The 15,536-nt window shown below is 69.1% G+C and overlaps 1 protein-coding gene across 2 annotated transcripts; it reads left to right on the forward strand.

Moving 5' to 3' along the window:
- The first annotated feature begins 1,689 nt into the window (after nt 1-1,689).
- HSPA12B (heat shock protein family A (Hsp70) member 12B) lies at nt 1,690-13,915 on the forward strand. Of its 2 annotated transcripts, XM_068943924.1 has the most exons (14): nt 1,725-1,812; nt 2,375-2,436; nt 3,862-3,961; nt 4,570-4,667; nt 5,601-5,725; nt 6,355-6,541; nt 6,936-7,040; nt 7,274-7,390; nt 8,231-8,402; nt 9,373-9,459; nt 9,690-9,794; nt 11,770-12,028; nt 12,148-12,251; nt 12,444-13,915. In XM_068943924.1, the coding sequence occupies exons 3-14, from the start codon at nt 3,883-3,885 to the stop codon at nt 13,085-13,087; spliced, it is 2,082 nt and encodes a 693-aa protein (XP_068800025.1). In that variant the 5' UTR covers nt 1,725-1,812; nt 2,375-2,436; nt 3,862-3,882; the 3' UTR covers nt 13,088-13,915. The 2 variants fall into 2 exon arrangements, with proteins under 2 accessions (XP_068800026.1, XP_068800025.1); XM_068943925.1 differs by lacking the exon at nt 3,862-3,961 and having other exon boundaries at nt 1,690-1,812.
- Nucleotides 13,916-15,536: the final 1,621 nt, after the last annotated feature.

Below are 15,536 nucleotides of genomic sequence, written 5' to 3' on the forward strand. Positions count from 1 at the left end.
GATGGCACCGGCCACCTGCAGCCGCTCTGCCAGCCGTGTCCCAAATCCGGACGGGGCACCGGGATCACCCGCCGGCCCCGTGCTGCATCCGGCATCGCCGGTGGCAGCGTGCGGACCGGCGTGGGAAAATCCCCGTTGAATTGAACCGCAAGGAAACGGCTCTGCAGCCGACGGCAATGCTGTACCGGTTTCACCGGGCTCCAGTGGGGCCGATCCAGCAGCACGGGAGATGCTGGAGAGGTCGGAGCTCTGGCGGTTTTATTTGTTAATGATGCGCGGCTCTGCAGGCGGTGGCGTTTGCCCGCGGGGTCGGACCCAGGCGCCCGCAGGCAGGCGGGTCCGGGGCAGCAGCGGCTCCCGCCACCCCCAGGGACGGGGCATCACCGCAACGATGCAGCACAGCTGCAGAAACCCGCCCGGCAAGGCCTTCAGGTTAGACACAGGAAAAGGAAACTGAGGCATGGCTGGCTCCGTGCCGTGCCACCCGGTGCGCAGCAGGGCCGCAGCCGGCCCTCGCTCGCGGTGCTTCCCGCCAGCTTATTTATTCTGCATTCAGTCAAACCCCATAGCGATAAACACGGCGGCTGTATGGTGAGAAGGAAGCGAATTGGCCCTTCCCAGGCTGGGCGCGCTCCGGGTCCTCTGCGGCGCGGGAAAGCGGCGGGGACGCTGCCCGTCGTCTTGCTGGCAGCACCTTCCTCCGGGGCCCGGCTGCCTCGTGCATCGCTCCCGTCGCCCGAGCACCCGTGCCGAGCCTGGCCCCAGCCGGCGAGCCCCGGGCAGGGGTGCCGGGCCACGGGCAACGCGGGCAAAGGGACTTTCCCTGCTCCGGTTCCCCATCCCGCTCGGGCGCTTCCTGCCTGGCCGAGGCGTTCCTACGGCCTTTCCTCAATCGCCGGAAAGCGCTACCTCATCCCTTGACGGGGCGCCAGGGACGAAAACACAGGCGTAGCCCCCTCCACCCGGCTCTTCCCCTGCCTCCCTCCTGCTCGGGCGGCTGTCCGGGGCCCTGAGGGAGGGAGCGAGCGAGTTTGGGCACCTGCTGGGGCGCCGCGAGCCTCGTGCACCCTGCCAACGCCTGCCGAGGAATCCTGCCCCCCCTTGCGAAAAAATAACCCACCGAGCTTTACCCGAAGTGCAAAGCCCCGCGTCCGGGGAAGGGGCACGGTCAGAAAGGTGCCGCGGGCGCCCTGCAGCGCCCTGCTGCCGGGGGCTTTTGCATTTCCCCTCCCCGAGGGCGCCCCGCTCACGCGCGGTCCCACTCCGGGTCCCGTCCTCGCTGCAGATTTTTATGCTCCTGTGGATTTTCTCGGCGGTGACGTTTAGGTTTGCACTGATAAAAGAGCCCGGCTCAGAGATGGGCGCTGCGAGCCCCTGTTTGCGAAGCCGTCCGGCTTAATTGCTACCGCCCCGTCACCCTCCCGCCGCGTCTCGGGGTGCAGCGGCGCGGGCGATTCACGGGGGTGAAAGGAGGCGGGGGGGGATTTGGGGAGGGGTCTCGCCCCTCTCACCCGTGCCAGCGCCCCGTCTCCGGCCTCGGCGCGGGGAGCTGAGGTCGCGGTGCCGGCGGCCGCCCGGCCCTGCCTCCTCCCCGCTCCCACGTCTGCAGCTGGAATTGCAATTTGAAGCGCTGCCGGGGCCGGGCCGGGGCGCGGGAGTGGGAGGAAGGCGCTCGGGGAAGCCAGAGGAAGCCGGAGGGGCGGGCGGCACGGCGCGGCACGGCACGGCACGGCGCGGCACGGCATTGCCCGGCCGGCAGCGGGCAGGGGCCGGGAAGGCCTCGCCGTCGGCACGAGCGGGGCCCCAGCGCGGGTAAAGGCTCCGGCCGGAGCGGGCGCGGGGACGGGATGGCCGAGCCGCGGGGCACCAGCGGGCAGATGTCCCCGGGTCTGGCCCCAGCTTGGGGAGACCGTTGCGGGGAGGGGGTGCCAGGACGCCTGGGCCCTCTCCCCGGCTCGGAGAAGCGGGACGCGGACACGGCGCGGCTGTGCCTTCCCGGCCAGCTCCGGGTGGTCCCGGGTGCGCTGGTGATGGTGGTGAGGATGCGGGGGGTGCTGAGCAGCCCGACAATTTTGCCCGGAGGATTTGGGGGCTTCCCCAGCGCCGCAGATGCTTTTGCTCCCCGGGCAGCAGGCGGGCGAGGACCCCCTCCTCCCCGCACCTCCGGAGCCGGCGGCGCGGGGCCACCGCTCACCGCCCGGCCCGTCCTTTCCGCCTGCCGGGCTCCGACGTCCCCCAGCTCGTTTCCTTTCCCCGTTTCCGTGAGCCCCTGCCGAAGCGGAAAGGGCCTCAAAACCGCCGCTGCTGCTGCTCGGCCGGTCCGGCGGAGCGGGGCGCTTCGCTGCGGCCAACGCTCCCTGCCCTTGCCTTGCAGCCGGCGCAGCCAGGCGGGGATGGCGACGCTCCTGGACCCCGGTGCGCGGAGCCTCCGGATAGGTGAGCGGCGGCGGGGGGGGGGCTGCCGGCAGGTGCGATGCTCCCGGTCCCCATCCCGTCCCCGCGGGTTTTGCCCAGAGGCCCCGTCGCTCCCGCCGCGGTCCGTCCTGCTCCGCCTGCGCGGCCCCCCCGGCACCGCTCCGGAGAGTGAAACCGTCCCCCCCACCCCTCCCCAAACCCGACCCCGGCTGCTAACCAGAACCAGCTGCCGCCACCGCCGTAACCCGAGCTGGCGGGGAGCGCGCGGGTTCACCCCCCCGGCGGGGGCCCGCTCCGGCGGTGCATCCCGCTGCGGCGCTTCTGCACCCGGCCCGTCTGCTGCACGCCCCACACCCCCCCCAGCGATGCTCGGCTTGCCAAGGGGCCGCCCTGGGATCAAATATTCATGCTGCAGGCGCGGGATACAGCGAAAGGCACTTAGGGAGCAGGCGGGAACGCGGCGAAGCCGTGTTGGGCCGGGGGAGCGGAGCACCCGGAGCCAAGGGCCGTCCCTGAGAGCGAAACGGGGACGGGAACGGTGCACGGAGCCGAGCCGGCGACGGCAGCATCCTCGGGGGTCCCGGGCTGCCGATGGGATTTAGGGAGCAGCCGGCTTTGAAGAAACCGGGGCGGACGGACTCAGCCGGGTGCACGCCGCATCCTGCTCGGTGCAGGAGACGGAGCAGGGCCGGCTCCGGGGGAACCGCCAGCCTCCGGCAGCCGGCAGGTCTGCAGTTGCATGCTCGGGTGAAAGCAGTTAAAAGCAGCACCAGCCCCTTCCCGGCTGCCCCGAGGCAGCAGCTGGAGCCTGTCCATCCGCTCGTGCTTTCGCCGGGCGGGTGATTAATCCCCTCGGCTAATTGGAGCCATGTGCCGGGAGGAGCGGGGCCGGCAGGCAGCCCCTGCCCGCTCCACGCCGTCCGCGACCCGCTGCGACCTGGCACGGCGCGCACACGCTCTGCCCGGGCGGCTTGCCGGTTTCCCAAGTTTTCCCGCTGTCCTCACGGAGGCGAGCGTTGCAGCTGATCTCCCTCCTGCGCCGAGGAGCCGCTGGCATCGTCCGCCGCCCTTCCTGCCGGAGGTGGCCACGCTGAACTGCCGCTCTTGCGTGACCGTGACTGTCTTGATTTAAGAAACCCAGCGTGTCTCTTATTGTGAAAAATACGGGGTGCTTTTTTAGACCTAATTCTTCTATGGCCAGCTTCAAAGAAGCGCGTCTAGTTGCTCCTTAGCTGGTTGAAGTCCTCTCCGTTACCACCCTCCTGGTCCCCTTTCAATGCACAAGGCAGGATTCACCCCGCCGGACTTTGCACATCCGCAGGGGAGGTGTCTCCATGTGAAGCAACCCCCGAGACCCTCTTTAGAGCCAGCACGGAGGCACGGGGCTTGCAGGCCCCTCTGCCTTGTTTTAGACACCTGCTTCAGGACGAAACGTCTCTTCCTCAGCGTGCCGGTTCCTGTCCCGTGATGGAGAAGGGAGGTAGCCTCTGCCTTGTCGCCCAACCCCGACCCCACCGGCGGGCTGAAGCCTCCTTTGAACTCCACGGTAGAGTCACGCCGGCCCATCTGTTTGCTGAGCGAGAGCTGACGGCCCCCAGGCCGGCGGGAAGTTTCCTCGGTCCCGTGGCTCTCCTCTGACCACCGTCCCCATCCTCCGGGCGGGTGCGAGCCCCGTATCTGCGAGGAGGAGATCTCACCCGGGCTAGCGCCGGGCGCAGATGGTCCCTGCACACCGCCTTGAGGCTCACTACAGGACTCATTTTCCTCCTTGTGGGGCGACCTCCTCCTTTTCTTCTCCCCACCTCTGAGAGGTCCCTCATTTGCTCATTTTATCTGCGCTGAGAAGACCCTTCCTTATGCACGGTCGAAAAAAGTGTGCAAAACCCCCGGCCTGTGCAGACCCCCCCCGCCGGGAACAGCCGCTGCCACGGGCTGGGACCCCCGCGCAGCCCAGCAGGCAGCAGCTCCGTCGGCACGTCGCCTTGCTCGGCAGCACCCGTCCCGGGGGGCGGCCGGGAGCCTGCTCCCCCCCGGACCGGCTCGACCGCGGCCGCCCAGCTTGGGCGCTTCTCCGGGGCGGGCGAATCGCGGCGGGCGGACGCGTCGCGCCGGCCGCTGGGCTAACGCCGGCGCCTGCCGCCGCTGTGTCCCCAGGTGCCGGCGGCGAGCGGTCCCCCACGCCGTCGCCGCCCAGCTCGCCGGGGACGCGCCACAGCTGCAGCATCGCCCCGCTGACGCCCTCCCCGTCCCCGGTAAGGCCCGCGCGCGTCCCCGGCATGCATCTGCCCCGCATCGCTCGCTCGCCCGAATCCACTCCTTTTGCTGTAGATTTTATGGGGTTGAGTTTTTCTTTCCCCCCCCCCAATGGCCCGACGCAGCAGCCGAGCGAAAGGAGCCCAAGGAAATACGTTGAGCGCTTTGCAGCGCTGCGCGGCCGCTCTCGGCTCGCTCGCGCCTGGATGCGCTGGGGGCTCAGACCTTGCTGCGAGGACGAGCGCGCAGCGCCCGTAAAGCAGGTTTCTCCCTGGGGTTCGTTAAAGCCCAGCGTTACCCGAACGTGCATATTTTCAAGACAACTAGTTCATCGGTGCGAAGAAAGGCTAGCTAATGCACTTCTCGTATGCGGATATATTGCAGCGTTAATGAGGGCTTTTAGCTTGGTGCATGGGCACGGCGGGCCGGGGCAGGCGGCGGCAGGAGAGCGCGGCGGTCCGCAGCTGCCGCCGCCGTCGGCCCCCTTCCTCCAGCGCTGCCCGAAACGTTGCGCTTCTCCCGTGCAGGGAGAACGATTTCCCGTCGGGAATCGTTGCCACGAGATCGCCCTGAGGCCAAGAGCGCGGGCAGTCCCTTTTCCTTGTGTTTTGAAACTTGGTAAGAGGAGAAATTATCCCGTGTCATAAAACCACAGCAAATGGTTTCGGAAGAAACCGCAGAGGGTCCCCGAGTCCGCTGCTCTGGCGCGGGGTCAGCTACGTCGCGCCGTTGCAGAGCTTCCCGCCGTCAGCGTTTGACCTCATTTTGGCAGAGATGAGTCCCAACGCTTCCAGGCCCGAAACGGGGAGGCCGGGGGGGGGAAGAAGTTAACCGCTTCCATGGTCATTCATCCCTTTTTTCTGAAGAGCTGGAGGAGATGCTCGCCCTCCAGGAGATGCTCGCCTGCCCCTAACGCCCCCGCTGTGTTTCAGAGGAACGAGGCTCGGGCCCCCCCGGCCAGCCCCTTCGCCGTGGTGGTGGCCATCGACTTTGGCACCACGTCCAGCGGCTACGCCTTCAGCTTCGCCAGCGACCCCGAGGCCATCCACATGATGAGGTAACTTGCAGCTGGGAAACCGGAGCGCCTTTTCCTGCTGCTGAGCCGTTTAACGGCATTTTTGCCAAAAGCAGCTGGGAAAGCAACTTTGCGGAGGGGAGAGGGCCGGAGCTGGACGCGAGCTGGCGGCGAGCGATGGAAATCGTCGCCTCCAAGGGCGAGGGCAGCGTCTCCAGCCTGGCGGGGTGGAAGCAGCCCGTAAAGCGGGTCTTGCACTGATTGCGGGACCGGGTGACAGCCCCTGCTAATTGGTCTATAATTATCCGCACGGGTGGCGGAGGAGCGCCGCGGGCGGTTTGCACGGGACGCAGGGATCGTGCACCAGGAGCCCTGGCTCTTCCCGGTGACTTGGGCCCCTTCTCCGTTGCCTCTTTGAGGTGTCTGAGGTCGTGTCTCTGCGAGCAGGTCCCTGCGGGGCCGGAGCTGTTTGCTGTGTGCCAGCCGCGTTCCCGGCAATGAGCCGGCTCTCGGCCTCCGCCTCGGGCCCCGGCCCTGCCTGGCTGGTGCAAAAGGCCCCTTTCGCCATCCGAAACCTCCCGGCCGAGCCCGGGATAAAGGGGAAAGCCGTGTCTCCTTGCACGGTGTCCGCCCCGGGCTCAGCCGCCTCCGGCTCCCTTTTTTCTCCCCAGGAAATGGGAAGGGGGCGACCCGGGGGTGGCCAACCAGAAGACGCCCACCAGCCTGCTGCTGACGCCCGAGGGCGTCTTCCACAGCTTCGGCTACACGGCCAGGGACTACTACCACGACCTCGACCCCGAGGAAGCCCGCGACTGGCTCTACTTTGAGAAGTTCAAGATGAAGATCCACAGCACCAGCGTGAGTCCCTGTTCCCCTCCTCATCCCCCCGCGTAAAGACCCCCCCCCCCGGCGAGGGCTGGCAATGGGGGGGAGAAGCGCTCGGGGGCAAACGAGCTGCCCTCGCCGATGCACCCTGCCTGGGCGCTGCAGACGGGCCGTGGCGCGCAGCCTGCGCGTAGCAAAGCAGAGAGAGGGCTGGAAATCCGGGATGGCTGCACACGGCCGCAGCGCTCCGGCTCGGCCCCCGGCCGGCCGCGGGCATCCGGGGGCGCGAAGGGTGGCAAGCGCCGGCGGCGGGTCCCGGGCTGCCGCCGCGCCTGCCCTCGGCTCGCTGCCGGAGCAGCCATGGGATGCAGCCCGTGGCCCCGCGGCCGGCGTCATCGCTTCCCTAATTCCTGCTCTTCCCGGCCAGGACCTCACCATGAAAACTGAGCTGGAAGCTGTGAACGGGAAGAAAGTGCAAGCGCTGGAGGTGTTCGCGCACGCCCTCCGCTTCTTCAAGCAGCACGCCGTGCAGGTAGGACCGCCGGGGGCTCGGCCGGAGCGGGGCGCCGGGGGAGTCCCCGCCAGCCGCCCTCGGGCACGTCCCGCCGCCCCGCCGCGGCTTGAGCGCAGCCGCCCCGTCCGCAGAGGGAGCACGCATAGCAGCGAGCCGGGGCGCCGCTCCGTCCGCGCGCCTATCGCGTCCCGAGCCTCCTGCGAGCCCCGGGGCGCGCGGCTGGGGTTGACCTGCCGCCTCGTGCCCGGCAGGAGCTCAAGGACCAGTGCCCGTCGCTGCCGGAGGAGGATGCCGTCCGCTGGGTGATCACCGTGCCCGCCATCTGGAAGCAGCCGGCCAAGCAGTTCATGCGGGAGGCTGCCTACAAGGTGAGGTCTAACCGCCCGGACGTCCCCCTTTGCCTCTCGCCCCTTTGCTCAGCCAGGATGGAAAACGCTGCGGTTTTCCTCCTGCATCGGTTCTGCTCCTGCATCCAAGGGCTGAGCAGCTCGGCGCGGGAGCCGGCCGCATCCGGCCTCGGGGCGGCTCGGAGGCGCTCGGCGAGGTCACCCCGGCCGGGCTGGCGGTCCCCCCGCTGCATCGCGCCCTGCATCTCCTGAATGCCCACCCTGCAGGCACCGGGGCAGGGGGGTTTCTTGCTTTTCGCCAAAGTCCCCTCTCCCCGCGGTCCAGCCGGGTGCAACATCAGGCGCCTGGGAAACACCCTCGGCGTCCTCCCTGCGAAGCCTTGGCACCCTGGCAGGGGGTTCAGCCACGCGGCCCGTTCAGGGTCCCGGCTCCCCCCAGCCCCGGCAGCACCAGGACAGGATGCCGGAGGGGAACCTGCCGGCGGATGCTTGAGGTGTCGTGGCAGCCCCCGGGCAGGATGTGCTCCCTCGGGTGCTCTCTGCGGCCGCCAGGCCCCTGGGAAGCGCAGTTGGCAGGGCAGCAGCTTGCACGTGGCTGTGCGAGGCCGAGGCGGGAGGAAGCAGCCCCGGACTGGCGGCTCCAGCCTTACGGCACATAGGACTGCTGCGCGGCATAAAAAAATAAAATCAATTCTATAAGATTAACCTAAAAAAAAAGATCTAGGGAAATGTAGATAGGCAGGAGCGATGCACAAAGGCTGGAGAGAGGGAAAGCCCTTCCTGCGCGCAGCCAGCGGGCCAAAACGTCCCGGGACTCTCTGGGGCGCAAGAGGCGACTTCTCCGCCCCGATGTCTTTGCAGGCCGGTCTGGTGTCCCCGGAGAGCCCGGAGCAGCTGCTGATCGCGCTGGAGCCCGAAGCGGCGTCCATTTACTGCCGGAAGCTGCGCCTGCACCAGCTGGTGGAGCTGAGCTGCCAGCCACAGGCCAACGGGCTGGCGCCGGAGCTCCCCATCGACTCCAGCTTCAGGCAGGGTGAGCGGCCGCGGCGAGGCCGTGCCCCTCCGCCCTCCCTCCGCTGCCCGGACTCCTGGTCCCCCCTTCCCCTCCCGACCCGGGCCAGCCACGGCGGTTTCCCCAGGCAGCGCCCGAGCAGATCGCCACCCGCGCGAACAGCCCTTGACCTCCTCGCAGCTCCCCAGCCCGCCCGCCTCGCTTTTTCCTGAACCGGCCTTCCATTCCCCTCGGCAGATTTCGGAGCATCCCCAGCCGTGCCGCCCCCCCCCCCAGCCCGGCTGCATCCCTAGGGGCCGAGCCCCGAGCTCCCAGCCCCCCAGAAAGACCCCCGCCCCGGTCGATGCCGTCTCCAAGCCCCGCTCCCAAAGCCGGGCTGAGCCCCCGCGGGCCGAGGGAGACGTCAGCGCTGCTCGAGACCCGCCGCGCGTCCCGGCGGGGGCCACCAGGCTGGGCTGCGGGCGCTTCGCAACGGGGTGTTGAGGTGTTGCCCCCCCCCAACCCCGGCCGCCGCGAGGCTGCTGCATCCCGGGGCGCAGCCTGATGCAACCAGGCTGCCGCCTGCACCTCGGGTTGCCCAAAACGGGCCGGGGGAACGCCACCTTCTGCAAACACCCGCCTGCCCTTCCGGGCTGCTTTGATGTCCCCTGCCCCGGGGAGGGAGCAGAGGAGAGGAAACTCCACCCGGGCTGGATCCGGCTGGGAATAACACGGCCGGGGCTGGGCACTGGCGCGCTGCGGGCTGGATGCGATGGGGCGGGAGCCGGGGGTGCTTCCTCCCGCATCCGGGCCACCCCGCGGGGCGCCTTGCTCCTCTTCCTCCCCGGCGGTGCCAGGCGGCCCGGCTGGAGGGGAGCCGGCGTCCCCCCCGCGTCCTTGCAAGGGCGTCGCGGTCCCTCCGCGGCGAGCGGCCGGTTCGAGACCGCGGTGGCTTTCCCGGCGGCGGGCGGCCCCCCCGGACTGACGCCGGCCCCCCGCGCTCTGCCCGCAGCCCGGGAGCAGCTCCGGCGCTCCCGCCACAGCCGCACTTTCCTGGTGGAGTCGGGAGTCGGCGAGCTCTGGGCCGAGATGCAGGCAGGTGAGGACGCGCGAGGCCACCGCGCCGGGGGACGCGCCTGCTGCCCAACCTTCGCTCGGGGACGTCCCCAACTCTCGCCCTCCAAAGTGCCTTTCCGGGGTGGTTGGTGGGGGGGGGAACCCACGTCCTGGCTCAGCTGCTTTTTGCACGTGGCGCGTCCAAGCAGGTCCGGCCGTGGCGGGGGTCGTGGCCGTGGGCGGCCCCGAGCCCGCTGTCACCCTCGTCCCCAGGTGACCGCTACATCGTGGCCGACTGCGGCGGCGGCACGGTGGACCTCACCGTGCACCAGATCGAGAAGCCGCAGGGGACGCTCAAGGAGCTGTACAAAGCCTCAGGTGGGCCGGGGGGGCTCGGCCGGGGGGCTCGGCTGGCGGCGGCATGCCGGCGGGGTCAGCGGGGGCTGCGGGTGGCACAAGGGGCAGGGGACAGCCTGTGGCATGGCGCTGCTCCTGGCCGGGTCCCCTCTCTGGGCAGTGTCCCTGCTCCAGGCTGTGTCCTCACTCCATGTCATGTCCTCTCTCCATGTCGTGTTCCTGCTCCACTCCCATGTCCTCGCTCCATGTCATGTCCCCGCTCCATGTCGTGTCCCCTCTCCATGTCATGTCCCTGCTCCACTCCCATGTCCCCGCTCCATGTCGTGTCCCCGCTCCATGTCGTGTCCCCGCTCCATGTCATGTCCCCTCTCCATGTCGTGTCCCTGCTCCACTCCCATGTCCCCGCTCCATGTCGTGTCCCCGCTCCATGTCATGTCCCCTCTCCATGTCGTGTCCCTGCTCCACTCCCATGTCCCTGCTCCATGTCATGTCCCTGCTCCATGTCGTGTCCCCCGCTCCACTCCCATGTCTCCTCTCCATGTCCTATCCCCGCTCTAGGCCGTGTCCCTGCTCTGTGTCCCCTCTCTGTGTCATGTCCCCTCTCCGGTCCATGTCCCCAATGTCTTATCCCCATTCCATGTCCCCGCACCGTGTCCCCACTCCATGTCATGTCCCCACTCTGTGTCCCCTCTCTGGGCAGTATCCCCTCTCTGTGTCCCCACTCCATGTCGTGTCCCTGCTCCGTGTCCCCTCTCCATGTCCCCGCTCTGGGAAGTGTCCCCTGTTTGTGTCCCTGCTCCATGTCCCCGCTCCGTGTCCCGTCCCCGCTCCGTGTCCCCTCTCCATGTCCCCGCTCTGGGAAGTATCTCCTCTCCATGTCCCTGATCTGTGTCCCTGCTCCATGTCATGTCTCTGCTCTGTGTCGTGTCCCCGCTCCGTGTCCCCGCTCCGTGTCCCCGCTCCGTGTCCCCGCTCCGTGTCCCCGCTCCGTGTCCCGTCCCCGCTCCGTGTCCCCGCTCCGTGTCCCCGCTCCGTGTCCCGTCCCCGCTCCGTGTCCCCGCTCCGTGTCCCCGCTCCGTGTCCCGTCCCCGCTCCGTGTCCCCGCTCCGTGTCCCCGCTCCGTGTCCCCGCTCCGTGTCCCCGCGGCAGCTCCGGTCTCCTGGCGCCCCCTGGTGGCCGCGCAGACGGGCTGCAGAGACCCGCGTTGGGGGGGGGCTGCTGGGGGCGGCGGGGGCGGAGGCGGACGGGGGGGCCGGGGGGTGCGGGGGGGTGCAGGGAGGACGGGGGGGCTGCAGGGGAAACAGGGTGCTGGGGGGCGGCGGGTGCAGGGGGGTGCTGGGGGTGGGGGTGCAGGGGGGTTCAGGGGCACAGGGTGCTGGGGGGTAGCGGGTGCGGGGGGGGTGCCTGGGGGGTGCAGGGAGGATAGGGTGCTGGGGGGCAGGGGGGTGCAGGGGGGATGGGGTTGCCGAGGGGGTGCAAGGGGCAGGGGGGGTGGAGGGTGCGGGGGGACAGGAGGGGTGCTGGGAGGACGGGGGTGCTAGGGTGATGCGGGGGGGGGGAATGGAGCCTGGGGGTGCAGAGGGGACGGGGGTTGCAGTTGGGATGGGGGTGCAGAGGGGGTTCAGGGGGCATGGGGGGGGCATGGTGGACAGAGCCTGGAGGATGCAGGTGGGATGGGGTGCTGGGGGTACAAGGGGGACACGGGTGCCGGGGGGGGTCAGAAGGGATGGGGGTGCCGGGGGGGGTGCAGGTGGGATGGAGGGACAGGGAGGTATGGGGGGGGACGGGAGTGCAGAGGGCGTTCACACGGGACAGGGGGCTGCAGGGTATAGGGGGGCTGGGGGGGCACCAGGTGGGGCAGGTTGCTGGGGAAGGGGGGGGAGTGCAAGGGGGACAGACCATGGGGGGGTTCGGGGGTGGGGGGCCGGTGGGTGCAGGGGGCCCAGCCACGACGCGCGCGGTGGCACCGCAGCCTGACCCCGCCGCCGCCGCCCAGGGGGTCCCTACGGGGCCGTGGGGGTGGACCTGGCCTTCGAGCGGCTGCTGGGCCGCATCTTCGGGGAGGATTTCATCGCCTCCTTCAAGGCCAAGCGCCCGGCGGCCTGGGTGGACCTGACCATCGCCTTCGAGGCCCGCAAGCGCGCGGCCACCCCGGCCCGCTCCAGCCCGCTCAACATCTCCCTGCCCTTCTCCTTCGTCGACTTCTACCGCAAGCGCCGGGGCCAGAACGTGGAGACGGCCCTCAAGAGGAGCAAGTGAGACGCGGGGGCGAGGGGGAGCCCGGCGAGGTGCTGAATTTGGGGAGGGAGAGGAGGAAAGGGGGCGGGGGGGGGGGAAGCAGAGCGCCAGCCCCAGCCCTGCCCGTCCTCCGCAGCGTCAACTTGGTGAAGTGGTCGTCGCAGGGCATGCTGCGGATGTCCCCGGAGGCCATGAGCGAGCTCTTCCAGCCCACCATCAGCCACATCATCAAGCACATCGGTAGGCGTCCCTCCCCGAGCTTTCGCCGCCGGGTCGCGCCGCCCGGCTTGGCTGCGTCGGCATGCCGGCTCGCACCCGGAGCGTGCCGGGAGCCGCTGCCCGGCCGGACCCTCCCGGCCCCGGGACGGTGCCATCAGCCGTGGCATCGCGGCGGCGCCCGAGCCGGCGTCGACGGCCCCGCTCCTTCCGCAGGCGAGCTCATGAGCAAGCCAGAGGTCAAAGGCATCAAGTTCCTGTTCCTGGTGGGCGGCTTTGCCGAGTCGGCCATGCTCCAGCACGCCGTCCAGGCCGCCTTCGGCGCCGCCTGCCGCGTCATCGTCCCCCAAGACGTGGGGCTGACCATCCTCAAGGGGGCCGTGCTCTTCGGCCTCGACCCCACCATCGTCCGCGTGCGGCGCTGCCCGCTGACCTACGGCGTGGGGGTGCTCAACAAGTTCGTGGAAGGGAAGCACCCCCGGGAGAAGCTGCTGGTGAAGGAGGGCAAGAACTGGTGCACGGACATCTTCGAGAAGTTCGTCTCCGTGGACCAGTCCGTGGCGCTGGGCGAGGTGGTGCAGAGGAGCTACTGCCCGGCCCGAGCGGGGCAGCGCAAGACCATCATCAACATCTACTGCTGCGCCACCGACGACGTGGTCTACATCACCGACCCCGGCGTGAGGAAGTGCGGCACCATCAGCCTGGAGCTGGACGACGTCGACGAGGCCGGCGGCGCCAAGCGGAGCCGCCGCGAGATCCGCGCCAGCATGCAGTTCGGGGACACGGAGATCAAGGTCACCGCCATGGACATCAGGACCTCCAAGACGGTCCGAGCCACCATCGATTTCCTCTCCAACTGAGTCCCCGGCGGGGCGCCGCGGCGTGGAGTGAGGGACAGGGACCTCCACCGGCGCCGCGCTCGGGCGAAGGGAGCCGCCCCGAGGGCAGAAACTGCTTGTCACCTCCGCCGTTGCGCTGGCCTGGAGGAGACCGGGGTTTTCCAGGGAATTGGGACTTTCTGGCCCGTATTGCATCGGAGCGCCCGGATGCTCCCCGCGGCAAAGTGCAGCGCAGGCGCCGGGCGGTTTCCTCCAGGCCAGGGATGCTGCTGCAGCCCCTGGAGCACCCGGAGCACCCAGAGCCCCTGGAGCATCTGGAGTCCCTGGAGTCCCCAGAGCCTGGGGAGCCCCCAAAGCCCCTGGAGCACCCAGAGCACCTGGAGCCCTTGGAGCACCCAAAGCACCCGGAGCCCCCGGAGCACCCAGAGCCCCTGGAACACCCAGAGCCCCTGGAGCACCCAGAGCACCTGGAGCCCCTGGAGCCCCTGGAGCACCCGGAGCACCCGGAGCACCAGCCCCTCCAGCGCGGCGCGTGCTCGGGCCGGGGGCCGGCGGGCTGCTGCGTGCGGTGCTCCCGGGAGCCCAGCTTTTGGGCGAGGGTGCCGGCCGAGCGGCGGCTGCGGACGAGGCAAAACGGCACGGCTGCGGGAGCCGGGGGGCCGGGCGGTTCAACGCAGGCAAACGGAGCCCCGGCATGTTTCCAGCTGAAGTTTATTATTTTCCTTTATAGAATTTTGAAATTAAAAAAAAAAAATACCCACACGTAGACACACACACACGTGTATATATATATATCTATATATCTATATATTTATATATATAGGCACATAAAACCTCCTGTTGCTTTCAAAACTGAACCGCTTTCCCCGGTCCTTGTACCACACGTCTCAAAAAACCCCAACGAATGGGAAAAGCAAAACGCAGAATAGCTCAAGACCACGTTTAAGACCCCCTCGATCGGAGCGGGATGTCCCGAGGCGGCGCCGCGCAGGCACCCCGTCTGCTGAGCCGCCGCGCACCCGCCGGCACCCACAGGCACCCACCCTCGCCCGCGGCCCCGCGCCCGGGCGCACAAGGCAAAACTGAACCTGCCGGTCGGGCGTTGCTCCCGGCCCGACGGCTCTGGGGAGACCGCGGCGGGGACTGTGGGGTGCACGGGGGGGGAACGGCAGGGTGCATGGAGGGGGGACCGTGGGGTGCACGATGGGGGGAACGGCAGTGTGCACGGTGGGGGGAAACGGCAGGGTGCACAGAGGGGACCGGGGTGGGGGGAATGGCAGGGTGCACAGAGGGGGAACGGCAAGGTGCATGGGTGGGGGGAACAGCAGGGTGCACGGGGGGGGGGGGCCGTGGGGTGCACGGCAGGGGAATAGCAGGGTGCATGGAGGGGACCGTGGGGTGCATGGGAGGGGGGGAACGGCAGGGTGCATGGAGTGGGAACGGCGCAGTGCATGGGGGAATCCTGGGGGCGCACGGGGAGGAACAGCGGGGTGCATGGAGGGGACTGTGGGGTGCATGGAGGGGACCGTGGGGTGCATGGGAGGGGGAAACGGCAGGGTGCATGGAGTGGGAACGGCGCAGTGCATGGGGGAATCCTGGGGGCGCACGGGGAGGAACAGCGGGGTGCATGGGGGGGACTGTGGGGTGCACAGGGGGGACTGTGGGGAGCACTGGGGGAATCACAGAGCACACAGGGAGGAACTGCAGGGTGCACAGGGAGGAATCACAGGGCACCCAAGGAGGAACTGTAGGGTGCACGGGGGAGGGGGGGGGAACCATGGGCTACACAGGGGGGAACCGCAGGGTGCACGGGGTGGGGAAACCGCAGGTCACACGGGTAGGAACCGCAGGGGGAACTGCAGGGTGCATAGGGGAGAACCGTGGGGTGCACGGCGGGGAACTGTGGGACACACGGGGAGGAACCGCAGGGGGAACTGCAGGGTGCATAGGGGAGAACCGTGGGGTGCACGGCGGGGAACTGTGGGACACACGGGGAGGAACCGCAGGGTGCACAGGGCGGGGGAACCACGGGGTGCATGGGGGGAACCACGGGGTGCACAGCCCCGGGAGCAGCCGCCGAGCCCCCGCACGCCTCTCGGGGAGGATGGGGAAAGGAAAGCAAGCTGAAAATAGCAGCAGCAGCAGCAGCAGCAGCTGGGGGTGACCGGGTGCCTTTTCCCACCCTGTCCCTGTCCTGGCCGCCCCATGGCTCCTGGCAAGGGCCGCTCCGCCTTTCGGGAGCCCTTCCCACGCTTTGGGGAAGGAGCACGAAGCCGGCCCAGCTCTCGGGGAGGAAGAGGAGGCAAGCGGCAGCAGCACGGCGCCTGGCCCTCGCTGCAAGCTCCGCGGGGGCCCCGAAAGCCCTCGGGATCCTGCCGACACCCGGGGGGCGGTTTTTCTTTTTTCTTTTTTTTTTTTTCCTTCTTTTTTCTTTTTTAAACTCGAGGGCCAAGCTCAGGCACGAGGAAAG

This window comes from Struthio camelus, chromosome 4 (genome assembly GCF_040807025.1).
Source record: "Struthio camelus isolate bStrCam1 chromosome 4, bStrCam1.hap1, whole genome shotgun sequence".
In the NCBI taxonomy this organism is placed as follows: Eukaryota; Metazoa; Chordata; class Aves; order Struthioniformes; family Struthionidae; genus Struthio; species Struthio camelus.

Bases quoted from the DNA above. Each gene is read 5' to 3' on its own strand.
- HSPA12B (XM_068943924.1), top strand. From the start codon at position 3,883: ATGGAGAAGGGAGGTAGCCTCTGCCTTGTCGCCCAACCCCGACCCCAC. The intron at 5,726-6,354 runs GTAACTTGCAGC...TTTTCTCCCCAG, and splicing joins GAGGCCATCCACATGATGAG to GAAATGGGAAGGGGGCGACC. The intron at 7,041-7,273 runs GTAGGACCGCCG...CGTGCCCGGCAG, and splicing joins TCAAGCAGCACGCCGTGCAG to GAGCTCAAGGACCAGTGCCC.